The sequence below is a fragment of the Ixodes scapularis genome, unplaced genomic scaffold (assembly GCF_016920785.2).
Source record: "Ixodes scapularis isolate PalLabHiFi unplaced genomic scaffold, ASM1692078v2 PGA_scaffold5__190_contigs__length_132052651, whole genome shotgun sequence".
Classification (NCBI taxonomy): domain Eukaryota; kingdom Metazoa; phylum Arthropoda; class Arachnida; order Ixodida; family Ixodidae; genus Ixodes; species Ixodes scapularis.
Window position 1 is genome coordinate 119436058 of NW_024609880.1, and position 17248 is coordinate 119453305.

The window sequence follows — 17248 nt, forward strand, 5'->3', positions numbered from 1 at the left end:
ACCATACGGCACCCGTATCAAACGGGCACCTGTATCAAACGGGTACCGTTTCGAACAAGTACCGTTTCCAAACGGGTACCCGTATCCCATAATCACGTTTGATCCAAACGGATCGACAGGTTTGATTCAAACGGGCGACCAGTTTGCCACCCGTTTGAATTTCAAATGGTTTTTTTCAGTAGGGAACTCAGCATTACCGGTACGAAAGAGGAACTGATCAAGCGTCTCACCGCAGACATCACGACGCGTCGCGAAGAGTCACCGCCCGCCCCGTCGTTGGACCCAGCCATACTAGAAAACCTGTCGGTCCTATTGCAGAACCTAGCTCGTCAGCCGACAACGATAACTACGTTGCCCGACCTCTCCGCCTCCATTCTGCATTTCGAGGGTTCGTCAAAACAGGACGTCAAGATATGGTTGGAAGACGTTCAACGCATCCAACTTGTTCCCGAACGTATGCTCCACTCCTGGACCCAGCCCCCTCTGGCCGTTGTTGGAGGTGGCACCGTGTTACCAGCCGGCGCAGCTCTTCTCAAGGTCGCCATCGGTCCCATTACAGGTGTGGTCGAAGCCGCTGTCGTGGACAACAATGTGCTTCCTTTCATCATTGGGGAAGACTGGTTCCAAGCGGCCCATGCACGGCTCATCTTCGAGCCCCCACAGCCCATCCAGCTGCAGCACTCAGCCACAGGTACCGCCATATTAGCCGCACAGAAACTTGCCCCCCAGATGGCGAATGCTGTCATTCTTGCTCGCTCAAGCCTCGTCCCACAAGTGCAGATAATGCCAAAGGATTGCCTGGAGAGAACGCTTACCGTCGCCAGAACAGCCAGCCTGGCAAATCCTTGCCCATGAAACCCATTCCATGCCACAAAATAATCCTGGTAACATTCCCGTGGCCGCTATACCAGGTACCGAGCCAGCCGACATTCACCCGGACCTCCCACCAGCCCTGCTTGGAGACCAATTGACTGTCAGCCAGCGGTCTGCGATAACAGAAATCCTAGCCCAGCACCACATGGTTTTCGCACACCACGAAGACGACTTGGGGCATTTCATGGGCATGCAACATCGCATCGACCTACTGGCAAACGCCTTGCCTTACAGTTGCAGCCCATACAGGTATGCTCCTGCAGACAGACAGTTTCTTGAAAAGCAAGTGCACAAGCTCATGGCCCAAGGAATTGTTCTTCCAGCATCAGGCCCGTGGGCTTTTCTTGTTGTCGTGGTATCTCGAGGAGATAAGAAACGTCTTTGTGTCAACTATGCGCCTCTGAATGACCGCACCATCACAATAGTGTACCCCTTGCCTCTCGCGGATGATATCATCCAAGACATCGCCGGATGTGCAAATTTGCATCCATGGACTTGAAGTGCGCGTACTGGCTAGTCAGCCTCCGCCCCAAGACTATGAGAAAAGTGCATTCATCACGCACAACGGCACCTACATGTGGACTCGAATGCCGTTTGGCCTCAAGAATGCGCCGTCTACGTTCCAACGCATCATGCAGTCAGTCTTCCAAGACCTGCAGCCTCGCCCCGACAAGTCGGGTATCAGAGTGTACCTTGACGATGTCCTTGTCTACGCCCAATCCTTCGAAACCTTTGCCCTTCTTCTTCAAGAAGCTCTCCAGCGGCTCCAAGATAGTGGTCTCAAAGACTCCTTGGACAAGTGTCGTTTTGGCCTCACGACAATCAAGTTTCTAAACTTCGTAATCTCAAGCAAAGGTCATCAGCCCGACCCAGACAAAGCCGCCTCCATGTGTCGCATTCCACACCCGCAGAACCAAAAACAAGTCCTCTCATGGGTTCAGACGGCGAGCTACTACCGCCGCTTTATTAAGGACTTTTCCAAGATTGTAGCCCCGCTACAAGCCCTGATTAAATCCCCAGTCTTTGAGTGGACCCCAAACTGCGAGCAGGCGTTCCAGGCCATCCGCACGGCTCTCACGCAGCCCCCTCTTCTCGCCCACTTTGACCCGGACGCTCCCACAACAGTAACCACGAATGCTTCAGTATTTGCAATCGGAGCTGTGCTATCGCAAATCCAAGGCAACAGGGAAGTTGTCATTGTCTACGCAAGCCGTGCCCTTACGCCCGACCATAGCCGGGAGAAAATCGCGTGACCTGCCGGTTGGGCAGAGGGACACAGGGAGCTCAAGGTCACATGACTATCTCTCCACGCTGGATTGGCTGGGATTACTCCTAGCGTCCGCTGCGCTCGGACTGAAGGTGAAACGGAGTATAGGTCTGCCCTTTCTGCTCTGCGCTACCATATTGGTCACCGTTCGGCGCGCTCCTCCTCTCCTTTTTCCTGCGGCCGCGCTCTCTATGGCTCCGTCGTCGATGTGCCAGGCTTTCTCCGTATAGAGGAGGCTATGGCCCGACGAGCGCAAACTCCGCAGCAACGTGTGGGAATGTGTTGCAGTGCATTGCTCAATCACAATCAAGTTCAGTCAGTACCTGCTTGGTAGGAAATTCACCCTCATCACAAACAATTGGACGGTGGCGTGTTTGACTAGAAGTGCAAAGCCCTCTCGCCGGTTCATTTCCATGCTGATGGACTTGGTAGAGTTCGAATTTACAGTGCAACATCGCCCGGCACGACAGAATGTGGTAGCGGATCATCTGTCACGCTTGTCATGTGCCACTAGGCAGACACCTCAGTCCTTATCTGCCATGCAGTTGGAGGACTCCGATTGTGCTCGAATCCTCCAGAGTTTACCCAACGAAGAGTCCCAGGAGTTCATAGCGGTGGAGAACATCCTGTACCGCCGGTCACCGTCAGGAGCTTACGTTATTGTGGCTCCGACGGTGATGCGCCCAGCTATTCTTCAAGCACTGCATGACTCGGCAGGCCTTTTTGGCACCGATCGGACATTCCACAAAGTTCAAGAACGCTACTGGTAGCCCAACATGGAACAAACAGTACATAGCTATGTTTCATCTTGTCAGACCTGCCAACAATACAATCGCCCGACTTCCCGCAACGTTGGTCTCCTCGGCAGGATGCCCACGTCGAACATCCCGTTCTCCATCATCGCCATGGATCATGTCACCATGCCTCCCAGTGAATCTTACCGCTATATCTTGAATGTCATAGACTTTGAAACTCGCTTTATTGCCCCTGGAGCAGTGTCGTCCACATCTGCAAGAGATGTTATACAGCATTTGCATCGGACATTCTACAATTATGGCACCCTAGACCATTGCCTCTTTGATCATGGATCAGCTTTCGAATCGGCAGAGTTGAAGCGATTCATGCGGCTGCACAATGTCGAGCTACACTACTCCACTGCTTACAGGCCTGAAGGCAATGGCCTCGTCAAAAGAAGCAACGGAACACTGCTGACAGTCTTGCGTAAGATCTGCGCCTTGGAACCGTTGTCCTGGCCTGCCAAACTTCCGGAGGCCGCCTTCGCCGTCAACACCTCGATGAGTGCAAGCACAAGTTTTTCCCCTTTTCAACTGCTGTACGGCTATGTGCTGAAGGTCCCACTCCAACAGCATCGCGATCGCCAGCAGTATAGTCTCATAGATCGAATCATTGACGCAACAACGCAACGAGAGGAGGGAGCAGCCAATTCAGAAACTGCACAACTGGTGCGAAAAAAGCATTACGACAGCACCCACCGCTCCCATGACTTCCAAGTTGGTGATCTCGTCTGTGTCAAACAACTAACTCCATTGCCTCTAGGGAAATTGGCCCCACGCTTCAAAGGCGTGTACAGGCTTGTTGAGCAGTCTACGCCCACCACATGTAGGGCCCTTCGCGTCTCCGGCACGGGGCTACGCCTACTAAATCAACCTCGGACGGTGCACGTCTCGCGTATTAAGAGGTACGTATGTCCCCCTTGTCTCTCCATTGGTTATGGACCAGCCGAGCCACACCGCAGAGCAGTCCAACCAAGTTGAAGAGTTCCCCAGCCCAAGTGCACAACAGCTTCTCCCGTCGGCACCCCAACTACTGGAGGGCCAGCGCCCACGAAGTGAGCCCCGTCGCCCTCTTCATTTACAAGATTATGTCTTGGATTAACCTCTCGGACTTGATGTTTTACCCAGTGCCACCCAAGAGACTTGGGCCTCTAAATCAGGGGTGGAATGTGAGAGCGCCCCCTTCTCGGATCAGCGAGCAGTAACATCGTGCACCGAGGGAGGGCGCCACTCGTCCAAGACCCACGTCGCTGCCGAAGCAAGCCACCTCGACGCACGAAGGGTCAGATCTTCTCTCGCCGCCGGCGCGCAAGGCCATGCGCAGGGACGAACACGCACCTTCCGCATGTAGTCGGTTCGTCCATTATTAAAGTTATTTTCATGAAAGTGCCAGCCTCCCTGCTCTCCCTCACATTGTGTGTGAGGGCCAGGCGCTCCCACGCTCACTGGTTAGGTGCCCGTCAACGAGTTCCTGGAACGTGTGTTCACGCCCAGCTGCAGGAGCTTGGAATTCGCCGCGTACGGCGTCACCCAGAGTGCCAGTTTGCATGCCTTGCGGATGATCATGTCCATCTTGCCGTTACCTTTCGACAGCAAGTTGAGATACGGAGTTGGGTAGATAGTGCAGGTCACGACGAGTGCTTGGGTCAGCCGGATCTGGTCCGTCTTCTTGACCCCGTGTCTGTGACCTGTTATTCTGGTCATCATGCGCATGACTTGTAGGGGGAGGGCCAGGGGAGGGGGCGGAGGAGAAAGGATGGGAGGAGGAAGGGGAGGAGGAGGGAGGAGGAGAAGGGGAGGAGGAGGAGAGGAGGAGCTTAAAGGACGAGGGGAGGAAGAGGACGAGGAGGGAGGAGGGGTATACCCTCCCCTCAGTACCCTTCCCCCCTCCTGCTCAAGAGCTCCCCTCTAATTCGGCGTCACAGGGAGTTGTAAACGTCTTTCATTTTTTAGAGCGCAGCTCTCAGGCGCCCGTTTCCGGCTTGAGCGGCGTCGCCGTCGCCGTCACCGTCGCCGTCACCGTCGCCGTTGGCGTCGCCGTCGGCGTCGCCGTCGGCGTCGGCGTAACCGCGCTGTGCATTATGGGTAAATTTCCCGCAAAATCTAGCGGAATTCCCCGCTATAGCGGAAAAATTTCCCCGCTAAATCTAGCCTAAAAATTTCCCCGCTAGATCTAGCGGAAAAATTTCCCCGCTAAATCTAGCGGAACAATTTCCCCGCTAAATTTAGCGTAAAAATTTCCCGCTAGATCTAGCGGAAAATTTGCCCCGCTAAATCTAGCGGGAAAATTTCTCCGCTAAATCTAGCGGAAAATATTTCCCCGCTAAATCTAGCGGAAAATGTTTTCACGCTAAAACTAGCGGAAAACTTTTTCCCGCTAAATCTAGCGGAAAAAATTTCCCCGCTAAATCTAGCGGAACAAATTCCCCGCTAAATTTAGCGTAAAAATTTCCAGCTAGATCTAGCGGAAAATTTGCCCCGCTAAATCTAGCGAGAAAATTTCTCCGCTAAATCTAGCGGAAAAAATTTCCCCGCTAAATTTAGCGTAAAAATTTCCCGCTAGATCTAGCGGAAAATTCGCCCCGCTAAATCTAGCGGGAAAATTTCTCCGCTAAATCTGGCGGAAAAAATTTCCCCGCTAAATCTAGCGGAAAAGTTTCCCCGCTAAATCTGGCGGAAAAAATAAATCTAGCGGAAAAAATTTCCCCGTTAAATCTAGTGGAAAAAATTTCCCCGATAAATCTAGCGGAAAAATTTTGGTCACGTGACCAGGGGGGTCACGTGACCTGGGGAGTCACGTGACATCCCGAGGTCACGTTACTTCTGAGGGGGCACGTGATTGCCCCCAGGTGACCCCACCAAGGTTACGTGCCCTCGGGGGTGTCATGTGACCCCCCCCCCCCCCCCCCGAGAACACGTGGCCCTCAGTACCCTCCCCTCCTCCTCCTCAAGAGCTGCGCTCCAATTCGGCGTTACAGGGAGTGGTAAACGGCTTTCACTTTTTTTCTTTAAATATTTAGCACTTTCTTTTTTCGTTGCTAGATGGGGGCTCTCGCCGCCCAATTTTAAAAGTTTGGCGGCTGGTGGTCTCTCACTGGCGCATTCACATTGTAAGCGGATCCGCGTTTGCGAAGCGGTTGCGGATGCGGTTCGCGAGCGACCCCGTTCAGACACACCTAGAGGCGGTTGGCGGTTGGCGAGAGGCGGTTGGCGGTTTCTCGGCGATCATGCGTGATCTTTTGAGAGTTGCGTATGGCCACCCTGTTTTGCAATCCCAAATCCACTTTAACCCGCGATCCAAAGCAAAAATTTTGCTATTTTGGCACTCTGAAGGTTTTTCTTCGGTATGTTCGCGCACATCACGAGTTCAGGCAGCGGAAAAAAAGGCATGGACCCCCAAAACTCGCCTGTGATTCCCTCGACTTTGCCCACAAGCAAATCCCAGCTAGGCGCGCCTTGCTGACTCGGAACAGGATGCCCCCGACCTTTTTCTTCGAAGTGGACTCTGCCCGCATGAATAGCTGACCTTGTTTTCCGGATAGAGGGCCCGTTTTCCCCCCTCGTTCGCTCTTATCATTTTCGAAGTTGTGAGCGGTGATGTGAACCGTGATGCGGGGGAATGTGTTCGGTGCTGGCCGGTCGTGGCTTCGTTGCTGGCGGACTCTCCTCTCGTCACTCGCACGTCGATCGAGTATACTGCTTGTTTGACTTTAAGCTCAAATAAACGACATAGGGATTACCTCTGCATCGTCTGGTACGTACACCTTATTCCCTAAAAATGTTTCCATTGTTTTTTTATTTGTTAGTAGTAAACGTTACAGGTCGAGCTAGCGCAGGTACCCTGCCCGCTCCGCGGTAGTGCGTTGACTACGCAATCAGGCTCATGACGTCTCTATCGGCCACCGTTTTGGTCATGCACGGTGTCGAAAGCTTTCAATAGTTCACGCGACTATCGTGGGTAGGAAAGCTGACGTTTCAGTAGATCAGGGGTGGGTTCCGACGTTCTACGAGAAGAGACTAACAAGTCGGCGGGCTTCGGGCTGTGGCACCCGGAATAATAAACAAACTCTTACCCGAACCAAATCACCGGTGCGAAGCCCGTTAAAATTACGAGTCAATTCTTTTAGTGGCGGATACAAGTGACGGACGTGAACATCACGTTTCTCCGTTGATTTGTCTGCTGTAACGCTTGGACTACAGCGCCTTTGACGCCTCACCAGCGACAGGTGCCATATTGTTTCAAAAGCCACTGACGTCACGCCAGCGTCGTGGTGTGATTGGTTGCCGCTTCGCGGTTCGTGAACGCGGTTGGGAGAAATCGGCACCGAAGCGGTTGGCAAAAAGAGGTTTTCTTTCCCTTTAAAGGGCAACTCCGCTCGATTTCGGAAATTTTGAGATAGTGGGTGATATAAGCGTGAAAAGTACTTCAAAACAACCCTAGACCGTTTGTCTCATTGAAAGCAAAATATTTTTCGTGCGATTTGTTATTTACCATAATCGCAGACCGAAACTGAAACTTCGGCACAGCCGGGCAGCATTGTACCCTCAACATCAGTTGCATACGCACCCACGTGGAATACAATGGGTCACGTGATCTACCAGTGGTACCCCAGAAAAGACACGGATGCGAGGGGAAGGACGAGCAGAGAGGAGGGAGGGCGGGCCTAGCAGGTGGTATTGGCCGAGCCCGGGCGGCGAACAGGCAACGCAAGCAGCGACGAAGCAGGCTATGTAGGCGGCAACCCAGGCGGTTAGTCTGTTGACACCGGTGGCACGTATGTCAGAGAAACTCATCCCGTGCAACCCTCTCTCCCTTTTTTGTTTCTCTTGTTCTCGGTCATTTTTTTTTTTTTCTTCGTCTGCCTTGCCTCTTTGCTTGCTCAGAGGGGGAGCGCGTCCGTAGCGCCGCCTGGTAAGCTCTCCCTGGAAAAGAAAATACCAAGAAAAAAACTGCGTATGCAACAGACGTCAGCCAAAACGGAAATACAACGTTGTCTGCGCCGCACGTCGCCCGCTAAATTAGCGGATTTTGGTGACTTCGCGCATCTCAGTTTTTGTCGGCCGGTTTAGTGATCTTTTAGGTGGTATTTCGTTATAATATTTGACATTCGGTCTCTCTAGATGATACTAAAGAGAGTCGCAATGTTTGCTAACAACCGAAAATGAAGCGCAGTTTCCCTTTAAGGGTAAGAATTTCCTTCTCATCTTTCCACGTCTTACACGATCTGGAGTAACCGGGGTGGGGCTCTTTGCAATTTACTCAGACTGCGTCGTTGGAGCAAGAGTCTGCTGCGTGGTCAGTTTTGCCACACTTAGCACATGTGGCGTTGTCGCGGCAGTTCTGCGAGCCGAGTCCAAATCTATGGCAGTTGAAGCACCATCTGGGGTTTGGAACGTACGGATGAACTCTGCAGTAGAGGTATCCAGCTTTCAAAGACTCGGGAAGTGTGGTGGACTCAAAGGTAAGCACCATGTGCCTAGTTTCAGCTCTTGGCCATCACGACGCAAGGAGATGGGCCTTGCAGCTACAACCCCCTGGTCAGAAAGGCCCTCCACTACTTGGCTCTCAGACGCCTCCAGAAGGTCGTCCTTCGAGATCACCCCTTAAAGGTGTTGAATGTCTTGTGGGGTGTCACGGTAACCTTGCAGTCCGACACACAGTTGAGTGCAAGGCACCCCGAACTCTTGTGGCTGGTCTCAATTTCTACAAGTAAATCGCCAGATGCCAGCTTTTTAGCATTGAAATTTTTTCCAACCACACTCTCGAGGACTTTTGCAACAAGAAATTGTGACATTTTTCGAGAGTGGTTTGTCACGTTCAGAGTGGAGTACCAAGAATTTCGGGAAACTAGGTGGAGTACAATGCGTCTCGTGCGAGGTAGAAGCTTTGGTGCGACCTCCTTTCGGGGGCCGATTAAGGAAGGATTTTTTGTGCAGACCCATAGAGATGAGAGAGAAATTCAGTGCCCAGGTGCACCGCCCACCACGAAGCCCAACAAGGGGGTAGGTAATGTGCCATAGCAAGGAAGGCTTGGCTGACACAATTGCTCTACCAGTGCTGCCCGGGCACTACACTCCAGTGTGGTTGCAGGGACAGGTCCTGCCTGTTTCCATTCAAGGTTAGCCCTTGCCGCCTAAAGAGGTGCAAAAAGGAAGGAAGAGAGTGTAGAACAAAAGAGAAAGAGGTAGGAAGAAAAGTGCAAGAAGGAAGAATAGGGTAGAAGAGGCGACTGACTGAATCATCCTGTTCGGGCCACGCCAGGACACCCGTCTACGAGAACCAGGGGCCGAAGCGGTGTATTGCCTCGCCCGGGGGGCCCCGAAGGGTTCAAATGATCCCCGGGCTCAGCTCAACCACCACGGTCCCCCTTTCCCCGGACACGGGTTAGGCCACGCACAGCCATACGTGCGTGGGCGAACCCACATGGCTCGGGGTTCGTAGTGACGCCACTTACCAAGCACCTACTAAAGTTGGTGCCCCCTGCGTGCGGGTATGGTGGCTGGGGTTCGTGGTGACGCTACTCATCAAGCACCTTGCACCTAAGGTGCAGGCACACCCTGCGGGGCTCGGGGTCCGTGGAGATGCCACTCTCCAAACACCTGCTTTCACAGGTGCCCCCTGCGGGGAAATTGCCTTCATCTCGTCGATAACAATACAGAATTAATTTCGAGCTCAAAATGCTGCTGACGTTGAAACTCTGCCAGCCTCCCCCCTCTTGCCCCGTACTCCTCTCCTAAAAGGATTGAAGTTTAAATTAATTAAATCAGGGTTGGGGATGTACGCAGCCTGAGAGCGTTATACAGTGTGTCGTTGAACGGAAGACATTAGAGGGTAGCACCCAGTGCTTTAATTCTATATCACATTTTAGAAATTTACATGGCACACCAACGAAGCTTTACTGGAACGCCCCAACGAAGGACTGAGGATTAATTTCGGCTACTTGGATGCTTTGAGATGCAACTGAAATATCGGTTACATGGTGCCTTATACGCAATTAGCCTCCGTCAGATTGCAGGTACCTACCCCGGGATTCAAAGCCGCACCTGAGTATGCTAGGCCGACGCTTCACCTCGAAGCCACCAAAGTGGCGTTTTTTTCATTAGTACAGACTGTTGTCCTAAATGGGATTCACATTATTTTGGAGGTGAGTACTTCAATCTTAACCAAACCTGTGAGACAATTCGGATTGCTTACGCATCCCGTAGTAAATCAACAATGAGGAAGTTGTAGAGATGAAGTCCAAATTTATTATTATAATTTCCGGACCAGGCGGATTTTTTCGGTCGCGCACCAGTCACCTAGCTGTGTTTGGAGATTTGTGTTTGTCCTTTGTCCCTCTTGTTCCCCTTCTCCAGGGATTATTTTCATCATTTCTTGTCCAGCTCGCTTGCACCTTTGCATTTCAATTGCATTACAATCTTAACCTTAAATTGCAAGCTTCACTCTTGTTGGTGTTAGACTGGTGGCAGCTGATAAAACCCGTTTGCTCTGCTGACGTCTAACCCCTGGTTAGCTCAGTTGGTAGAGCGCTCCACCTGTAATGGAGAGGTCCCGGGTTCGATACCCGGACCAGGCGGATTTTTTCGGTCGCGCACCAGTCACCTAACTGTGTTTGGAGATTTGTGTTTGTCCTTTGTCCCTCTTGTTCCCCTTCTCCAGGGATTATTTTCATCATTTGAAGTCCAAATGTTGCGGATAGACAACATGAATAGTCACTTTTAAATTTTACGGTGTTTGTGAATATTTAGTTTCTTTTCGAACCTTTCAATATGGGGAGTTCAGGTTAGTGGTATGTCAAGCACGATTTTCATTGAAGGAACCCAGCAACATAAAAGTATTCGCCAAAACATTTTAGAGCTCTGTATTTTCGACACGCGTTTATTTCGGTGAACGCTTGCACTGCGGAAGATGCAAGAAGATGCGGTTAAAGTGATGGAATTCCTTTTAAAATAATTATACTACAACTTTTTACATTATATGCAAACAAAGAGAAAACACCTTTTATGCCTGGTCGGAGGTATGACATAATTTAGCACATCTGGGCGGTTTCTGACGTGCCACCGAAATCTCAGCCTTCTCCATTATAACGCACTTCATCGAAGTTAAATTCATAATATGTGTTTTATTCTTTGAATAAAAAAAAAAGACGCTTCAAGACAATAAGAATTATATGCTGGTATTGGTAGACGATGTATTGTTTGTAATATTAAATCTTTGGATGCGAGGTTAGGCGCATTTTTAGGCTGGTATTAGTGTTGGACCGTGTGCGCCAAAAATAAATTCATAATTTAGAGCAAGAAAAAAAGAAAGAAAAACAACTTCAAACATTGAAATTATGAGGGAGAATAAAATTCACAATTGTTAAGAGCGCAATTTAAATCACCTAGATTTTAGACACACTGAACATAAAATCATTTGTCACGCGTTGCCCTGTTAAATTTAGTGGATTAATTGTCGCAAAACATTAGCATTAATGCGTTTCACGCGACGTGGCAGCGTCACGGTCCACCGCTTTTTCGCAAAATTTTCCTCAAGATTTTTCTTTTAGAAAAATTTTAAAATCTTTAAACTTTTCTCGTAACAATTTTACAGTATGATCTTTATCAGATCACACAGTGAAATCATACACCGGATCCACTAGGAAACCTGCCAAATGACAGCTGTCGCGGCAAAACGAAACACCAGAACGAAGTCAAATAAATAAATTTTTTTACTATGATTTCTTTTGGCATGACTGAAGTGAACCATCGCTTTTGGTCCTGAGTATACAGTCCATGGAGATTAGAGTTGTCGCAGCTGCTGTGCTTGTTCCGGGTATGGGGCGTGTGTGCACAGCAGGCATCAATCAGGAAGGCCGGCAAGATCGCTTGCACTCTAAACACTTCCAACTGTCAGCGACAAAATGTTGAGCACTTTTTTGAAAACAATACAGAATGCAGGTACTGATACTTATGCTCGTGGTGGCCCTTTTAAAGGAGAGAGGCGCATTGTCATTGCAACAAGAAATTAGGTGGTGCAAAGGACCCCCCCCCCCCCCTGAGTAAGTTTACGAACGACCTGATATCGTTATTCTTTGTTTATTCCTGATATATTAAATACGATGTCTACCGCATCACTTCTATTGGCGACGACAAACCAAGGTTCCTATCTCTGACGTGATGACCATGATTATCAATTGCCAGCGACAATTTCGTTGGTAAGTATATAAAGCAGTGTGGAAGATTGTAGTCATTGCGTCCTTATACCAAAGCTGCCAAGACCGTCAAACTTGGCAGTCGGACATTAAGCTTATTTCCAATAATGTAGGTAGGAGTGATCCGACTCAAGATGCCATAGTGATATTTTGGCTAAAAGACCACCCAGAGCGTCGTGTTTCGCCAAACATATCGCGACTAGCCTCTATGTAGTGAATATGTCTGTGAGTTCAGCACCAGAACCTTGCTCCAACACAGGGAGACCTGATAATACGTTTGCTTCCGCAGAGCTATGGTCGCTAGATAAACGCTCTAGACTTCCGTGCACTGCCCTCTCCTCCTCCCCCTTCGTTGAGAGCTCCGGAATAAAAGCTCGCGGGTGCGCTGTGAGCAATTGGCGTGCTAAAATTTAACAGTTACCTAGACAAAAAAAAAATCTGGAGAAAATATGTTTGACACAAAAAAAATGTCCGCTTTGCAGATTAATTGTTCACACCTCCTACCGTTCAGAAGCCTTAGCGGTTGTCGGCGGTGTTCTATAAACGCCGGAGGAAAAATGCAGGCGTCCGAACCAGAGTTTTGGCTAGAGTCAACTTCTTTCTCTTTATTTTCCTGGCTCCCAAGCCACGAGCGCTGGCAGAGGCTGGCGCTCGTGAGAACCAGCATTGCGAGCCTAGCGCATCTGTCTGTGTCACTATAGGATCCCCCCCCCCCCCCCCCCCCCCTAGTTGCGCGGAGCAAAAGTTGTGGTTGTGCTCCACGAAACGATCTTTTTGGAACCAGGATGTTGGCGGGTGTTGGTGACTTGGGTAGTTGCTCTGGACAGTTCAAGCGGGAAAACGACAGGATTTGTCACGGAGGAAGCTAAATAGGCAGGTTTCACGCGGTCCAGCGTGACCACATCGTGACGTCCGTTGATGTTGACCGTGATGGTTTTTTCTGTTCGAGAAAGAACTTCATACGGTCCGTCGTATGGTGGCGTGAGGGGTGCTCGTACAGCATCTCTTCGCACGAATACGTGTGTACAGGTGTGGAGGTCGTCGCTAATGAAAATCTGCCGTGAAGTCTGTTGTCTGGGTGGCACTGGCCGCAGGGAGGAAAAGAAATTTCTCATCTCTTGAAGATAGGACGGGATGTCACGATCTTCCGATGGTACATGTGTGAGAAATTCTCCAGGCAACCTAAGCGTAGCGCCATAGACCAGCTCGGCGGAGGTGCAAGCGATGTCTGTTTTGAAGGTAGAACGGATTCCCAGGAGGACGAGAGGAAGGTGGCTAACCCAATGAGCACGATCTTCTTTCGTCATCAGTGCTGCCTTGAGTTGGCGATGGAGCCGTTCAACCATACCATTGGATGAAGGGTGGTATGCAGTGGTGTGTACGTGGCGTACGCCCAAGATCTTGGTGAGGACTGTGAAAAATTTACATTGAAACTGTCGGCCACGGTCGGTCGTGATGGTGGACGGACAGCCAAACCGCGCGATCCATGTAGATAGGAAGGTGTGGGCGACTGTCTCCGCTGTTATGTCGGTGAGCGGAACAGCTTCCGGCCATCGCGTGAACCTGTCCACACATGTCAAAACGTATCGGAAACCGCTTGACGATGGTAGAGGTCCCACAATATCAATGTGGACGTGGTCAAATCTGGCATCTGGAGGTCGAAATGCATGCAGCGGTGTCTTCGTGTGTCGAAGTACTTTGGAACGTTGACATTTGCTGCATGTTTTGGTCCATCGACGGATGTCAGCATTAATCCGGGGCCAGATGTATCGTGCCGTAACGAGGCGTTGCGTTGCACAAATGCCCGGATGACTAAGATCATGAATGGAATGGAAGATGGCTTGTCGAAATCGTTCGGGTATGTATGGTCTAGGTGTGCCGGTTGACACGTCGCAGACAAGCTCGCAGTTGGCGAGTGGCAGTGTGACGGGTTGGAGCTGCAGAGATGTAGAGGACGCTCGTAGCGTTTGCAGCTCGGAGTCTTCCTGTTGTGCGGAGGCCAGTTCCGAAAAACTGACAACAGGAGGTGTTGAAACACCGTCAATGCGTGAGAGTGCGTCTGCTGGCGTGTTGTCCGTTCCGGCGACATAGCGTAGATCAGTAGTATACTCGGAGATATACGAGACGTGTCGAATTTCTCTGGCGGAGTAGGAATTGTGATTTCCCACGAATGCGTAAATCAGGGGCTTATGGTCAGTTAGCACGTGGAAAACTCGGCCTTCCAAGAAGTACCGGAAGTGCCGAACGGTCGCATAAATTGCAAAGAGCTCGCGTCCAAACGTGCTGTAGCGTGTCTCTGCAGGTTTGAGCTTTTGTGAGAAGAATCCAAGTGGATTCCACCCATTTTCGCCGTACTGCTGTAAGACCGCGCCGACAGCAACATCGGACGCGTCTACCATGATACGCGTCGGGGCGTTTGACATGGGATGCACGAGTAGTGTGGCATCGGCGAGGGCTTGCTTGGCCGCGGTGAAAGCCTCCACTGCGCTGGTGGTCCATGATAGTTGTGCCGAGGACTTGCTCGGAGCTCGGAGCAAGTCTGTGAGAGGCTGAATGATTTGTGCACAATGTGGGATGAAGCGCCGATGAAAATTAATGAGGCCCAGAAATTCCCGCAGCTTACGTAGAGATTTGGGTTGTGGAAAGTCTCGTATGGCTTGCACCTTAGATGGGAGAGGTTCGATGCCATCGGGAGTGATGAGGTGCCCTAAAAATTCCAGTGCCGTAGTACCAAAGGTACTCTTCGCCACATTGATTGTAAGCCCGTAATCGCGGAGGCGTTCGAAGAGCAGGCGCAGATGTGTTGTGTGCTCCTCGTGGGATTTGCTCGCGATCAACAAGTCATCCACGTAGGCAAATACAAAAGGCAGTCCATGAAGAACTTCGTGGACGAATCTCTGAAAGGTTTGCGCGGCGTTTCTCAATCCGAAAGGCATGCGAACGTACTCGAAGAGGCCAAATGGTGTTGTGATGGCTGTCTTCGGAATATCTGCAGGCTCGATCGGGATGTGGTGAAACGCCTTCACCATGTCGATTTTGCTAAATATAGAGGTTCCTCCCAGGTGTTTGGCGAAGTCGTGTATGTGAGGCAGTGGGTAGCGATCGGGTTGTGTATGGGTGTTTAGCGCCCTGTAATCACCGCACGGCCTCCAGTCCCCTGGGTCTTTCTTAGGAACCATGTGGAGTGGTGATGCCCAAGAGCTGTTGGATGGTCGAATTATGCCTAGTTCTATCATATGCTCGAACTCTCGTCGTGCTACTTGCAGGCGTTCGCCAGACAGACGACGAGGGCGAGCAAAAACGGGAAAGCCGGAAGTGACGATGTGGTGTGTCACTGCATGCGGTGGCGGCTCTGCCATGTTGGAGGACTTCGTGATTTCAGGAAATTCTTTAAGAATGTCTGAGAATCTTGAAGGAGGCAGGATGTTCCGGATGCAAAGGGGAGGTAGTGTTGTGGACACGCCGCTGACAGCCAGATGAGTCTTCCTGTCAGTAAGGCGTCGATGGTGCATGCTGACGTCCAGATCGAAGTGTGAAAGAAAATCTGAGCCTAAGATGGGGTAGGTCACGTCAGCAATGATGAAAATCCATCGAAAGATCTTACGAAGCCCTAAGTCCAGGGTCAGAGATTGTCTGCCATATGTTGGAATGTTTGAGCCGTTTGCCGCGACGAGATGCGAACCGGGCAATGGACGTTACCTCTCTGCATGTGTAGGTGGAATTACGCACATTTCAGCTCCTGTGTCGACGAGGAAACGGCGGCCCGTTATTCGGTCTGTGACGAAAAACAGACGGCTTGTTATAATCATAATGCAATTAAATGCAAAGGGGCAAGCGAGCTGGACAATAATGATGAAAATAATCCCTGGAGAAGGGGAACAAGAGGGACAAGGGACAAACATAAATCTCCAAACACAGCTAGGTGACTGGTGAGCGACCGAAAAAATCCGCCTGGTCCGGGTATCGAACCCGGGACCTCTCCATTACAAGTGGAGCGCTCTACCAACTGAGCTAACCAGGGGTTAGACGTCAGTAGAGCAAACGGGTTTTATCAGCTGCCACCAGTCTAACACCAACAAGGGTGAAGCTTGCAATTTAATGTTATAATCATAATGCAATTAAATGCAAAGGGGCAAGCGAGCTGGACAATAATGATGAAAATACTCCCTGGAGAAGGGGAACAAGAGGGACAAGGGACAAACATAAATCTCCAAACACAGCTAGGTGACTGGTGAGCGACCGAAAAAATCCGCCTGGTCCGGGTATCGAACCCGGGACCTCTCCATTACAAGTGGAGCGCTCTACCAACTGAGCTAACCAGGGGTTGGACGTCAGTAGAGCAAACGGGTTTTATCAGCTGCCACCAGTCTAACACCAACAAGGGTGAAGCTTGCAATTTAATGTTATAATCATAATGCAATTAAATGCAAAGGGGCAAGCGAGCTGGACAATAATGATGAAAATAATCCCTGGAGAAGGGGAACAAGAGGGACAAGGGACAAACATAAATCTCCAAACACAGCTAGGTGACTGGTGAGCGACCGAAAAAATCCGCCTGGTCCGGGTATCGAACCCGGGACCTCTCCATTACAAGTGGAGCGCTCTACCAACTGAGCTAACCAGAGGTTAGACGTCAGTAGAGCAAACGGGTTTTATCAGCTGCCACCAGTCTAACACCAACAAGGGTGAAGCTTGCAATTTAATGTTATAATCATAATGCAATTAAATGCAAAGGGGCAAGCGAGCTGGACAATAATGATGAAAATAATCCCTGGAGAAGGGGAACAAGAGGGACAAGGGACAAACATAAATCTCCAAACACAGCTAGGTGACTGGTGAGCGACCGAAAAAATCCGCCTGGTCCGGGTATCGAACCCGGGACCTCTCCATTACAAGTGGAGCGCTCTACCAACTGAGCTAACCAGGGGTTAGACGTCAGTAGAGCAAACGGGTTTTATCAGCTGCCACCAGTCTAACACCAACAAGGGTGAAGCTTGCAATTTAACGTTATAATCATAATGCAATTAAATGCAAAGGGGCAAGCGAGCTGGACAATAATGATGAAAATAATCCCTGGAGAAGGGGAACAAGAGGGACAAGGGACAAACATAAATCTCCAA

General features: G+C 50.4%; 1 protein-coding gene and 1 pseudogene across 1 annotated transcript; both read left to right on the forward strand.

Moving 5' to 3' along the window:
• Nucleotides 1-1505: 1505 nt before the first annotated feature.
• Nucleotides 1506-2126, forward strand: LOC120847905 (uncharacterized mitochondrial protein AtMg00860-like). The gene has a single exon (XM_040219842.1). It carries the CDS (start codon nucleotides 1506-1508, stop codon nucleotides 2124-2126), a length of 621 nt encoding a protein of 206 aa, XP_040075776.1.
• A 553-nt stretch (nucleotides 2127-2679) lies between these two features.
• LOC120847906 lies at nucleotides 2680-3802 on the forward strand (annotated as a pseudogene).
• Nucleotides 3803-17248: the final 13446 nt, after the last annotated feature.

Excerpts from the sequence above, each read along its gene's own strand:
- LOC120847905 (XM_040219842.1), top strand. The coding sequence starts at position 1,506 with ATGCAGTCAGTCTTCCAAGACCTGCAGCCTCGCCCCGACAAGTCGGGT.